The sequence below is a fragment of the Salvelinus sp. IW2-2015 genome, linkage group LG16 (assembly GCF_002910315.2).
Source record: "Salvelinus sp. IW2-2015 linkage group LG16, ASM291031v2, whole genome shotgun sequence".
Taxonomy (NCBI): Eukaryota; Metazoa; Chordata; class Actinopteri; order Salmoniformes; family Salmonidae; genus Salvelinus; species Salvelinus sp. IW2-2015.
This window is the reverse complement of record NC_036856.1, coordinates 33,838,633-33,852,939: the sequence shown is the minus strand read 5'-3', so window position 1 is coordinate 33,852,939 and position 14,307 is coordinate 33,838,633. Positions and strand designations below refer to the sequence as shown.

The 14,307-nt window shown below is 44.6% G+C and overlaps 1 protein-coding gene across 2 annotated transcripts in view; it reads left to right on the top strand.

The window, feature by feature from the left end:
• Positions 1–14,307, top strand: part of syde2 (synapse defective 1, Rho GTPase, homolog 2 (C. elegans)) — an 82,835-nt gene that overhangs the window by 30,694 nt on the left and 37,834 nt on the right. For both annotated transcript variants that reach the window (XM_024004319.2, XM_024004318.2), the window contains exons 3-4: positions 2,674–3,872; positions 11,227–11,353. In XM_024004319.2, the coding sequence (XP_023860087.1) occupies positions 2,674–3,872; positions 11,227–11,353 (1,326 nt within the window). The remainder of the gene's footprint in view (positions 1–2,673; positions 3,873–11,226; positions 11,354–14,307) is intronic.

Here is a 14,307-nt window from a genome sequence, read left to right as displayed (position 1 = left end):
CCACTCTGCCCTACGCTGCCTCCATCTTACCCCTCGCTACACCTCCGACACCTCCTCTTCCCCTCCCTGCATCCCTCTTACCCCCTCGCTACACCCTCCGACACCTCCTCTTCCCCTCCCTGCCTCCCATTTACCCTCGCTACACCCTCCGACACCTCCTCTTCCCCTCCCTGCACACCTCTTACCCCCTCGCTACACCCTCCGACACTCCTTCCCCCTCCCTGCTCTCTCTTACCCTCGCTACACCCTCCGACACCTCCTCTTCCCCTCCTGCATCCCTCTTACCCCTCGCTACACCCTCCGACACCTCCTCTTCCCTCCCTGCATACTCTTACCCTCGCTCACTCCGGCACTCCTACCCCTCTGCCTCCCCTTACCCCTCACTACACCTCCGACTCCCCTACCCCCTCCCTGCCTCCCTCTTACCCTCGCTACAATCCTCCGACACCTCCTCTTCCCCTCCCTGCCTCCCTCTTACCCCCTCGCTACAACCTCCCTGCTCCCTCTTACCTCTCTCTCCAGAATAGCACGCAGGCTCTGAAAATAGAGCAGGGGATGTTGGCAGGTCATGCTACTCCTCTTCTGTGCTCTCTCTCTTCTCTTTGCTTTCTTTTCTCTTCCTCTGGCTTCTTTAACTCTCTTTCCTTATCTCTCTTTCTTCTATTTTCTCCTTCCTCTCTTTTACTCTCCTTCTCTCTCCCTTTCCCTGTCCTTTGCTCTCTTCACAATGAATAGCCAACAGAATCACTTCTTTGTTTCAGCAGTGTGGAGGAACTTGCGGTTTGAAAACAGAAAACTGAAAATGATACGCAAGTGATAACTGTAAATAGAGAATAAGCACATTGTAGCGTGTTTTGGAGTGATTTAATGTCTTATATTCAACTGTGTGGTTTGATCCCTGAATTCTGATTGGCTGAAAGCCATGGTATATCAGACCGTATACCATGGGTATGACAAAACGTTTAGTTTTACTGATCTAATTACGTTGGTAACCAGTTTATAATAGCAATAAGGCACCTCTGSGGTTTGTGATATATGGCCAATATACTCAGCGTTGTGTCGTGCATAAGAACAGCCCTTAGCCGTGGTATATTGGCCATATACCACACCTCCTCTGGCTTTATTGCTGAAATATTCAACAGAATTGTGCTCAAAAAGTAACTGAATGTTGAAGAAATTAAATAAAGTTTTTGTTGTACTAGTTACTGACTTATTGTCTTGGAAGGCCATGAATGTAGATACTATTGGTACTGCAGTGCACCAAATCATACAGTTCTCTTAAAATGGTGGTGATACAGAGTGATTTTGGTTCTGTACAATATATAAATGAGTTACCTCAGCCATGTTACATGTTTTGGACATTCTGTCCCTTGAAGCTGATGATATTTCCCTGTCATGTGTGAAAAGGGGAGAGGATAGAAAAAGGGAAAGGTTAGCAAAGGAGGAAATCCTATTAGGAAAGGGAAAAGTGCTCTTCTCCGTTTGAAATGGGCTCAAGAATCACGTCGGGGGACCAGCGGGACACTTCAGTCATCTAAACTGTAGCTGGCCTCAGGCTGGAGGGTGAGGGCTGTCCTGTCCATGTCCTCTCTGTCCACCCCACCTGGTGCTGGCTCGCTGCTGGGGAAGGCCAGATGGATTCGTTTAACCTGACAAACTTCTACTGAAACAAATTATTTGAATAGTTTGGCGCAAGAGGGGTTGTTGTTGTAGAAACAGAGTATGGCTGGATGGATGGATGGATCATYGAAGCAGGCAGAGCCCGCTGAAGGACAGTGCCTTGGGGGAAAGATCTGAGAAGGAGCTCCCAAATTCAGTCCCACTTCAGAGGCTTTCTTTCTACTAGACTCTCACTCTGGCCCCAGGCTACTGGTTCAGAGGCTTTCGACTCTCACTCTGGACATAAGACTACTGGTTAGGAGCTTCTCTCCAGGCTCTAACATTCCTGAGTGTAATTTAGGCAACTTGTAGATGCATACCATTGAATGGATGTGTTAGTAATGGGTTCTCCCTTCAGCAATGTTAGCCCTGAGCCCTGAAGCAGAAGTGTCTAATTCCTCTTTGTGTAACAATTTGCTTCAGAGACCTGGCTCGCTCACACCTTTGCTAATAAGATCTACCGTAATCTAGAATTTACCTAGCATTTAATTTAGTTAACCACATCACAGGAGTTCATTCTTAGCTAACAACTGACCTATTTTTTCAATGGTGAAGTTTGTTATGGTCTGGTCTGGAATGCAAGCTATTGCTGATGATGTAAAGCAGTTGAATTTAGTCCCATGTTAGTCTCATGTCAACCCCTGTCTAACTGTCAGCCGTCTAAAAACTATTACATATACATAATTCAATTTAGATTTGTTTAACCTTCAATAAATCTTCCCAGTACCCTTCTTTAGTATCTAAAGGTTGAGTGTTGTGTCTATCTTAGTGTATTTTCTCTGGTGACCTCTGTGAGTTTCAACATGGTCTTCTCTCTTCTCTCACGTCCTCCTCCCTCGTCTTTCTTCTGCCTCCTCTCTCCTCTCTCCTCTCGTCTCCTCTCTCTCTCTCTCTCTCTCTCTCTCTCTCTCCCTCTCTCTCTACTCTCTCTCTCTCTCTCCTTCTTTTTTTGCCCTTCCTTTTTTCCCTTCTCTCTCTCTCTCTCTCTCTCTGTCCTTGTTGTTCCCACTGCAGCAGAAGGCCCTGACCTGGCCACACCCGGCTTCTCGCCTCCCTCCAGCCCCAACCCTGCTAAGAAGGGAAGCTCCCTCAACTGGTCATTCCCGGACAAGATCAAGTCCCCGCGTACCGTCAGGAAACTCTCCATGAAGATGAAGAAGCTTCCGGAACTCAGCCGCAAGCTCAGCGTCAAAGGGATCCCTAGCAACAACAACAACACCAGCGGTAACGGAGCCAGCGCGAGCAGCCAATCAGAGACAAGGACCCAGTGTCCCAAAACCAATAGTGGGTCAGAACCAGGCTCAGCTCCTCCCAGGTTGTCCCCAGGGGGCGGGCAGGGGGCGGCCGCCAGCCGTAATGTGATCTCGAYATATCACTTGGACAGCAGTGTGTCGACGCAGCAAAGTTACAGCAAGAAGAAGAGCAGCGGGACCTCCATGTCGGCTAGCAAGGGGGGCTACCTRAGTGACGGGGACTCCCCAGAACTGGTGGCCAAGTCTGGGAAGCACAGGTCCTCAGAGGGCAAGGGAGGCAAGGGGAAGGAGAAAGAGAAAGACCCAGCCACTGGAGGAGGAGAGAGAACAGGAGCAGGAGGAGTAACAGGAGGAGGTGGCAGCTCCAAGCTGCACGGCACAGAACTAGACATTGACGCGTTCCGCCACTACGCCTTCACAGAACAGCCCAAGTGCACCCAATACATCTCAGGCCTGATGAGCCTGCACTTCTACGGCGCTGAGGACCTCAAGCCGCCACGTGTCGACTCCCGGGACGTCTACTGCGCCATCCAGGTGGACTCGGTCAACAAGGCACGCACTGCCCTGCTCACCTGCCGGACCACCTTCCTAGACATGGACCACACCTTCAACATCGAGCTGGAGAACGCCCAGCACCTGAAGCTAGTGGTGTTCAGCTGGGACCCCACACCCAAGAAGAACCGTGTGTGCTGTCATGGCACTGTGGTGCTACCGGCTCTCTTCAGGGTGACCAGGAGTCATCAGCTGGCCGTGAAGCTGGAGCCACGAGGCCTGATCTACGTGAAGCTGAACCTGATGGAGCATTGGCAGAACTCCCTGGACGGAGGCTACGATGGGGACCGGGAGCGACAGATGTTTGGGGTGGAGGCCTGGAGGGTGGTGGAGAGGGAGAACTCAGGACTCATGGTGCCCCTGCTCATCGAGAAGTGCATCACAGAGATTGAGAAGAGAGGCTGCCAGGTGAGTTCAGCTCATGAGAGTTCATGTTTAATGTTTGTTTGGCAGATTTAGCGGATTCATCTCTATGGTGGTAGACTTGTGTGAATTTGATGAAATGTAGTTATTGTAGTTGTACAGTACTAGCTGTATGTTGCAGAAAACCATGTGAAAGTTATTAGTTTGGCATGATACTTGAAACTAGCTAACTGAACATACTGGATAGACTTGCTGAAATCAGACACAATGCCCTCTACCTCCTCCAACTCCTCTTCTTCTTCTTTGAAGTCCAGTGCCAAAGGAGAGACACTCCAGCTTTGGTTTATTCTAATTAGTTGAGACTCTGCCCAGCAGTAAAATTGTGCTGCTGGCTGCTGACCGTAGGACATCTATACACCCGTGCCCTGAGAGGCTACGCCTTGGTGGGGCAACCTCCTTGGGTCTTTCGCCATTGCTTTCTCCGGTCCTCTCCGGTCCTCTCCACAGCTAATCTATCAAATGGAGGAGTACATTGAAAACGAGTAACCTGAGGTAAGGTCTGGCCAGTGTGCTAATGGTTTTAGCCACTGGCCAAGTACATTTATTAGCTGCGTTTTCTTTGTACTCCTCCATTTCTCTCTCTCCCCCTCTCTCACGCTCTCTCCCCCTCCTCTCTCTCTTTCTCAATTTCTCTCTCCCTTTCTCTGTTGATTCAAGAGACAAACATAACTCAGAGACTTGGTAGAGTTTGTGTAGGGGAGATGATTATCACTAGATGCAGTTTGGAGCCATCTTTACCCTGTTTGAGAGGGGTTAGGGGGGATCTACATCAGATTACACAGGAATGTATAGGACGTGTCACAGAGGCATGCAGAGAGAGCCAGACACACAGCATAGCATGTCTTTAGAAATAATGATGTGTATCCCTAGATGGAGACTACTCTCGTTTCAGTGTCTCCATAAACGCATGGCCCCTGGGGCTGTAAAGCCTTTAAGGCACTGGATGAATGTGGCTGTTCTGAAACAACTGCTGATTGGTGTCCCAGGAGCGAGTTATYTGTGTGGGGTTGCAGTAAGGCGTGTTTTTGTATTTGTAAGAGACAGATGCCCTTTCAGAAAATGTATCTGTCTGATATAGTCCRGTGTGGCTCAGTTGGTAGAGSATGAGGCTTGCAACGCCAGGGTTGTGSGTCCGATTCCCATGGGTGACCAGTAAGGAGAAAATGAAAGTATGAAATGAATGCACTCACTACTGCAAGTTGCTCTGTGTAAGAGTGCCTGCTAAGTGATGAAATGACATATGTTGAGACAAATAAATATCTGATATCAGCTCCACTAGTTCTATTATCTTTAGTAAAAAGTCAGTGAATTTTAGTGCATTCTTTTCCTAGAAGGGGGTCAGAAGTTTGTGAATGGTGCAGGTGCATCCATCTTTTTGCTACCTGTCAAGATCGCATATTCCCATCCCTACTGATTGGCTTAGTTAGGGGTCCAACAAGCCTGTGTGTGTGGCTGGGTGTGTGGGTGGGGGTGCATGGGTGCCTGCTTGCCTGTCCTCATGCTCYCTCATTCAGGAAGTCTCTGACTCACCACGGGAAACCATTCTGTTGTTTTTAATTAAGGCGAGGACAGACCATTGTTTCCTATTGGTGTGTGTGTGTTGCTCAGCAGCAGCAGATAAGGCCAAGGCCTCACCATCAGCTGTCAAACTACTGCCTGTCTGTGTGCTCTCTGCTCTCTCCTCTCAGAGCTGCTACTCACTCTAAACTAAAGAAAGAGCTTTCTTTCAATAGGCTTGTTGTTCATTGTGCCCAGTGACTTCTGTTTACTCTTGCACTAAGCTAAATCCCTGCCTAATCTGCCCATTTTTTACCCTCTCGTGTGAGTGAGTGGGGTTTAGAAATGCTAGACAGAACAGAGAGCTCTCAGTCACAAACAGTGTGGCTAGTGGCCTGTGTAGACATTAGTGGCTGTAGTCTGSAGGCCTGTTAAAAGTCATAGATAACCAGCTATGTACCAAGCTAGGGGCTGGAGCCTAGAGGCCTGTAAAAAAATATACAGTGCATTCGGAAAGTATTCAGACCCCTTTACTTTTTCCACATTTTGTTACGTTACAGCCTTATTCTAAAATTGATTATATMACATTTTTTCCTCATCTACACAAAATACCCCYTAATGACAAAGCAAAAACAGGTTTTTAMAAGTTTTTGCAAATGTATTAAAAATAATAAAACATAAATACCTTATTTAAATAAGTATTCAGACCCTTTGCTATGAGACTCGAAATTGAGCTCAGGTGCATCCTGTTTCCATTGATCTACCTTAAGATGTTTCTACAACTTGATTGGAGTCCACCTGTGGTAAATTTAATTGATTGGACATGATTTGGAAAGGCACATACCTCCCTATATAAGGTCCCACAGTTGACTGTACATGTCACCGCAAAAACCTTAGAGCTCAGAGACAGGATTGTGTCGAGGCACAGGTCTGGGGAAGGGCACAAAAACATTTCTGCAGCATCGAAGGTCCCCAAGAACATAGTGGCCTCCGCCATTCTTAAATGGAAGAAGTTTAGAACCACCAAGGCTCTTCCTAGAGCTGGCCGCCCGGCCAAACTGAGCAATCGGGGGAGGCGGGCCTTGGTCAGGGAGGTAACCAAGAACCGGATGGTCACTCTGACAGAGCTCCAGAGTTCCTCTGTGGAGATGGGAGAGCCTTCCAGAAGGACAACCATCTCTGCAGCACTCCGCCAATCAGGCCTTTATGGTAGAGTGGCCAGACGTAAGCCACTCCTCAGTAAAAGGCACATGATAGCCTGCTTGGAGTTTGCCAAAAGGCACCTAAAGGACTAATTTAATCCATTTTAGAATAAGGCTGTAATGTAACAAAATGTGGAAAAAGTCAAGGGATCTGAGTACTTTCCGAATGCGCTGTAGATTTCCAGCGATGTGCCAAGCTAGGGGCTGGAGTCAGGAGGCCTGTAAACACCATAGATATCCAGCTATGTACCGAGCTAGGGGCTGGAGTCAGGAGGCCTGTAAACACCATAGATATCCAGCTATGTACCGAGCTAGGGGCTGGAGCCAGGAGGCCTGTAAACACCATAGATATCCAGCTATGTACCGAGCTAGGGGCTGGAGCCAGGAGGCCTGTAAACACCATAGATATCCAGCAACAGTGCCTTCAGAAAGTATTCAGACCCCTTGGCTTATTCCACATTATATTGTTTTACAGGCGGAATTCAAAATGGATTAAATAGATTTTATTGGCACCCATCTACACACAATACCCCATAATGACAAAGTGAAAACATGTTTGTAGAAATGTTTGCACATTTATTGAAATGAAATACATATATATCGAATTTACATACAGCACATAAAATGTATTTTTTTTCTTTCCTTTTTTTAGTTTTTACTATATTGTAGAATTATAGTGAAGACATCAAAACTATGAACTAACTCATATAGTAACCAAAAAAGTGTTAAACAAACCAAATATATTTTAGATTTTAGATTCTTCAAAGTAGCCACCCTTTTCCTTGATGACAGCTTTGCACACTCTTGGCATTCTCTCAACCAGCTTAATGAGGAATGCTTTTCCATCAGTCTTGAAGGACTATGCTGAGCACTTGTTGGCTGCTTATCCTTCACTCTGTGGCCCGACTCATCCCAAACAATCTCAATTGGGTTGAGGTCGGGTGATTGTGGAGGCCAGGTCATCTGATGCCGCACCATCACTCTTCTTCTTGGTCAAATAGCCCCACAGTCTGGAGGTGTGTTGGGTCATTGTCCTGTTGAAAAACAAATGACAGTCCCACTAAGTGCAAACCAGATTGGATGGAGTATCACTGCAGAATGCTGTGGTAGCCATCCTGGTTAGGTGTGCCTTGAATTCTAAATAAATCACTGACAGTGTCACCAGCAAAGCACCATCACACCTCCTCCTCCATGCTTCTTGGTGGGAACCACACATGCAGAGATCATCCGTTCACCTACTCTGCGTCTCACAAAGACACGGTGGTTGGAACCAAAAATCTCCAATTTGGACTCATCAGACCAAAGGACAGATTGCTCGTGTTTCTTGGCCCAAGCAAGTCTCTTCTTCTTATTAGTGTCCTTTTGTAGTAGTTTCTTTGCAGCAAATCGACCATGAAGGCCTGATTCACACAGTCTCCTCTGAACAGTTGATGTTGAGATGTGTCTGTTACTTGTTGCAATCTGAAGAGCAGTTAACTCTAATGAACTTATCCTCTGTGGCAGTCCTCATGAGAGCCAGTTTCATCATAGCACTTGATGGTTTTTGATGGTTTTTGGTCTTTTACCAAATAGGGCTATCTTCTGTATACCACCCCTACCTTGTCACAACACAACTGATTGGCACAAACGCATTAAGAAGGAAAGAAATTACACAAATTAACTTTTAACAAGGCACACCTGTTAATTGAAATGCATTCCATGTGACTACCTCATGAAGCTGGTTCAGAGATTACCAAGCGTGTGCAAAGTTGTCATCAAGGCAAAGGGTGGCTACTTTGAAGAATCTCAAATATAAAATATATTTTTATTTGTTTAACACTTTTTTGGTTACTACATGATTCCATATGTGTTATTTCATAGTTTTGATGTCTTCACTATTATTKTACAATGTAGAAAATAGTAAAACATAAAGAAAAACCCTGGAATGAGTAGGTGTGTCAAAACATTTGACTGGTACTGTATACCGTTAGGAAATTGCTCAAAGGGGTGTGGGTAAAGACTTTTCTGCACATGTTTTTTCAAAGCCAATTAAATGGAGATTCCCTATTGAGGATGRTTTTTAGTCCAGGACTAGGAATAATCTGTGTCCAGTAAACGTCCCCCTAGTTGGTGGAATGTGTGACACCATGCTTGGTGTTTAAAAAAAAAATATATATATTTTTTTTTATTATATTCAAAACATACAATATACTTGCAGTGAAGCCACTCAACAACTACATCATATTAGTCATCTAACAGCCTCCCATCCAGAGCGACACACAGAAGCAACCAGAGTCAATGCCCTGCTCAAGGGCATGTTGACAGATCTCCCACCAGCCCTCCAAGATCCCCCCTACAGTTCCCCAAGAGTTGCTCCTCAACCATTCTATATAATAATTTGAGCTGAAAAGCACAAAGTCTTGAATCTTACGTCATATTATATATCAACTCATAKACCCTGTACCATGGAATCGGTACATTAAATCTTTTCCCAKCTATTTTGCAATCTGTATGGCACAGCTGTAAACATCCGGGCCTCAAATTAAACTGGTATACTTTCCTATTTATGCTATTTTCATTCCTCCACGAGTTTTGATCCTTTATATTGGGCAGACAGACCAGTTCCCTACCTCCTACCGCTGCCACCTGCATCCTCCCTTTTTGGGGTAATGCTGTAATCAATTGGTTGTAATCTTGGATTGAGCAGACCTTCCCATACAATTCTGATTACTCCATGAAAGACATAACTCTACCATTTCAATTTACAATATAATTTAAACCCTTTTCAAACATATTTCCCATAAATACAGGTCTTTTATGCTTGTTGTTGTTTAGCTAGCTTCCCATTCCAGTTGTGAAGAGTCCAGTCAGTGCAGTACCCCTCTGGGTTATGCAAGAGAACGTGTGGTTTCTGCATTGTACTCATTAAACCTATTGTTTAGTAAGAAACAAAGCAAAGAGGCTTCGTACCACCCAGAACCATAGATAGGTGCTGCACTACCTGGAACATGGCAGTTCCCTGGCCGGAGATTAGAAAGCTGTATCATTGAGCTATTCATAACAGTTCCAAACAGTTCATAACAGTGTAATTAAGTGTTTATTGTGATCAGCCAGTACACACACGCTCCGTGTTCCCATGGGTTTTCCATGGTGGTTTCACTGGTCATGTAACTACTCTGTTGCTACTCTAAGAGGTTGTTTACAGTGGGTGACTGCCATGTTTTGAACTGACAGCTGTGGGATCCTTGCTAGTCATTAGTGCTGAGCGATTAACTGACATTTCGGTTTTCAAACAACTCATTGACAGACATCGGTTCAATTATTTGAATTCCATTTTGTAAAYAAATTCTGTCWGCTCAATGCKCACGTTGTGCAGTTTCTGTAGAGATAAATCAGATCATGCCCGAAGTGTGTGATGTAGTAGGGAGTTGTAGTTTCCAACAGGCCAATATTCTACATAGTTTAGCYCAGAAATAATGTTAATTAACTACAAAGACCATAATCRATTGCACGCCTACTTGTCCGATCTGTTTCTTTTACACCTAAAAGAGACAGAAGAATGCGCCACAGCACGATTTGAGAGGGATGAAATACATGATCTAAGCTAAGGTTTCTCAAACTCAGTCAGGTGTTTATTTATATTTTACGCTTTTACGGGAATAGTGCCAGATTGTGGCAATTAAGCCCTTTTTATACTTATCCAGAGTCAGATTAACCCATGGATACATTTTTTTTTTTATTGCCAAAATCTCATACTATCCCTTTAAGATCAGAGTGACAAGTTACAACATATATTTGTAGCAAACATAGCAAGCAGTGGCGTGAATGAGAGCCACAAGCGTCCAGCCACAGCTTGATCCTCATKATTTCTACAGTGCAGTGGTGCACATATTTTATTATATTTCAGATGTTGTCAACCTCATATAAGTTTTATGCATTTTGGAGTAGAATGTCTTTTTAAAAGTCACCAGAAGTGCCTCCCTCCGCCCGTCCACTATCTGCCACCGCTGCTGAAAATCCTAGGGGAAACACTGTTGTATATACTAGATAATGGTATAACCCTCTGTGTATGATTCATGTTAGAGGGTCTGCACTCTGTATTTGGGACGGTTAGTATTTAACCTAGTCATGTGAGTGATTTTAGCAGGTTTTGTCTTTGTGTTTGACCTAGTTGTGTGTTTTTGCTGGGGTTTTTTGTTTGCCTGTATTTGACCTGTGTGTTTTTGCAAGTTGTGTGTCTTTTACCTGGTTTTGTGTGTGTTTTTGCAGGTTGTGTGTATTTTACCTGGTTGTGTGTGTGTTTTTGCAGGTTGTGTGTATTTTACCTCGTTGTGTATGTGTTTTTGCAGGTTGTGTGTATTTTACCTGGTTGTGTGTGTGTTTTTGCAGGTTGTGTGTATTTAACCTGGTTGTGTCTGTTTTTGCAGGTTGTGTGTATTTTACCTGGTTGTGTGTGTGTTTCTGTAGTTTATGTGCATTTAACCTGGTTGCGTGTGTTTCTGTAGGTTGTGTGTATTTAACCTGGTTGTGTGTGTGTTTCTGTAGGTTGTGTGTATTTTTCCTGGTTGTGTGTGTGTTTCTGTAGGTTGTGTGTATTTAACCTGGTTGTGTGTGTTTCTGCAGGTTGTGTGTATTTAACCTGGTTGTGTGTGTTTCTGCAGGTTGTGGGCCTCTACCGTCTGTGTGGTTCAGCGGCAGTAAAGAAGGAGCTTCGGGAGGCCTTTGAAAGGGACAGCCTGCGTGTGGAGCTCTGTGAAAACACCTACCCTGACATCAACGTCATCACAGGTAACATTACACTGCAAATAGCATCAGAACCTGTGTCCTGTAACCCCTAGTGAAACTATTGCTGTGTGTGTGACATGTACAGTGCCTTTAGAAAGTTGTTTGCAACAAGGCACTAAATTAATACTGCAAAAAATGTGGCAAAGCAATTCACTTTTTGTCCTGAATACAAAGTGTTATGTTTGGGGCAAATCCAAATTCAATACAACACATTACTGAGTACCGCTTTCTATATTTTCAAGCATAGTGGTGGATGCATCATATTATGGGTATGCTTATAATCGATAAGGAGTTTTTCAAGATAGAAAAGAATGGAGCTAAGCACAGCAAAAKTCCTAGAGGAAAACCTGGTRCAGTCTGCTTTCCACCAGACACTGGGAGATGAATTCACCTTTCAGCAGAACAATAACCTAAAACAGAGTTGCTTACCAAGAAGACAGTGAATGTTCCTGAGTGGCCGAGTTACAGWTTTGATTTAAATCTGCTTTAAAATCTATTGCACAACCTGCAAATTGTTGACTAGCAATGATCAACAACCAATTTGACAGAGCTTGAAGAATTTTGAAAAGAATAATGGCCAAATGTTGTACAATCCAGGTGTGGAAAGCTCTTAATCGCTGGTAAGATGTAATCGCTGCTAAAGGTGATTCTAACATGTATTGACTCAGGGGGTTGAATACTTWTCTAATCAAAATATATTAMAGTTTTATTTGTCATATATTTTTTACAAATGTTATAATTTTTCTTCCACTTTGACATTACAGAGTATTTTGTGTAGGTCTTTGACCAAAAACGACAATTCAATCCATTTTAATCTCACTTTGTAACAAAACAAAATGTGGAAAAAGTCAAYGGGTGTGAATGCTCTCTGAGGGTACTGTACACACGTCACACATGTGTCTGTGCATGTGTGTGTGCGTTTGCATTTACGTGTGTGTGTGTACGTGTGTGTGTGTATATGTGTGTGTGTGTACATGTGTGTGTGTGTGCATGCATGCTTACTTTGTGTGTGCATGCATGTCTTTGTTTGTTGTAAAAGCATTCCAGTCAGCATACCACCAGCATGTGAGTGTGTCTGAGAGGAGAGCCCTCACATCAGCCAGCCAACCATCCAGACCAATGTGCATTTAGGTCATTCCTTCATTTCTCTTCCCCAGGTTTAGACATGCCACTCGCTCTGAACCACCCCCGCTCTGACACACACACACAACACACACACACACACACACACACACACAACCACAACACACCACACCAAAACACACACACACACACAACACACACCACACACCACACACACAACAACCACACACACACACCGCACCACAGACCCCTGAACATAACTCACACACTGAGGGTTACCATTATTTACACATAAAATAGAGGACAATAACCCAGTTTCACTCTGCTTGAAGTTGGGACTCGAGTGAATGTCCAATATTCCCCTTCGCTGCAGCCTGCAGAAGGATGTTAGCCTGATCAAAATATCTAAACAACACCAATGATCTGTTAACTTGCAGAGTATGTCTGCCATGTCACTTGTTAACCAATGAATACAGATTCCGGGAATAGACAGGGGAGGGGCAACAGTTAAGAGAAAAATAATAAATAAAAATACTTGCTCATGGATTATTATTTTCTTCCCACCGAAAAAGAGGAAGACCATGGAAGCCCCTTGGCATTGTGGGAGCTGCTGTTGGTTTTGGAAAGAGGCCCATATAGGCGTCCTCGTATCATGCCTGCTTTGATCCAAATGCATTAGCATGGCAGGGCAAAGAACACAGTTAACAGTTGAGCGGGTTAGAAAAAAGGGCCAGCACCAGTGTGGATTGTTGGTTTTTGCTTGCTGTCTAAATTTACTCTGCCGAGCGTGTGGCTGTTGCAGATGGGCTGAGGGAGTGAGAGAGAGAGCGCGGGGGAAGGGTGGCTGGGCTGAGAGCAGTGATAGATAGAGGGGGGTGGGGTATGGGGGTTGGTGGTTTGAGTGTAGTCAGGTCAGCCAGAGAGAGAGACAGAGAGACTAGCTAATAAGCAGGCCAAATGGATGAGCTAAGAGGAGGCGGCGAGGTCTGGGTTGTCACCCGGCTAATTTAAAAGGCGGAGGTATTGAAAGGGATTACCCTGTGTCAAAGTTCAATCCAAAGCTTGCAAAARATGTGAACTGCCTAGCCTTACTTTGTTTCAAACCATGATCCCAGACAAAGGAAACAACTCATCATGATTGTCATGCTCTGAATAGAGAATAGTTTTGGTAACATACATGAACTGAATGTAGCCAATGGCTCTTTTTGTCTCAGGCAGCGGAATTTCTGGGTTAGATTTTTTTATTGCGATACAGTATTTTCAGGTACAGACATTTTTGGTATTAACATTAAAACTTGACTTGTCAGTACATTCAGAAGTTGTATGTAGGTTAACATGGATTACAACAGGAGTCTAGATGGTGTAGGTCTCTACTGTAATTGAATCAGTGTTGACAGCTGGGATGTGACTTAAATCAAGAAGGGTGGTGGAGGGGGGCAGGAGCTCTCTCTCTCTTTAGCCCCCTTTGACTCAGAGACATTCCTCCAGGGCTGGGAGGGCTTTGGCAGGACCCAGTGTCCACAGACCCGCCTCCCAGCCCCTTCAGTTAGGAGCACAGATGGAAGGACAAGCTGCTCATTTTAGTTTTAGTCACGGTGGTGTGCTTCGGTCACCGGCCAGGCATTACTTCAGACTTCTCTGGTTCTGATCTCAGAGAACGCCATGCTTTACACAAGGAGGCTTTTGAGAGGCCGACTAGGTCAGTCACAACATCTGCCATTTTTAAGTTATTATTGAAATATAATATATTTCTAGTCTATGTAACATAGCAATGAGGCTGTACGAGGCTCATTGTAGATGTAACTGATGTTGTTTCTCCACCTGGTAGCTAATGCATGGACAGTTATCTGAGAGTCCCATCTATCAACCTTTTT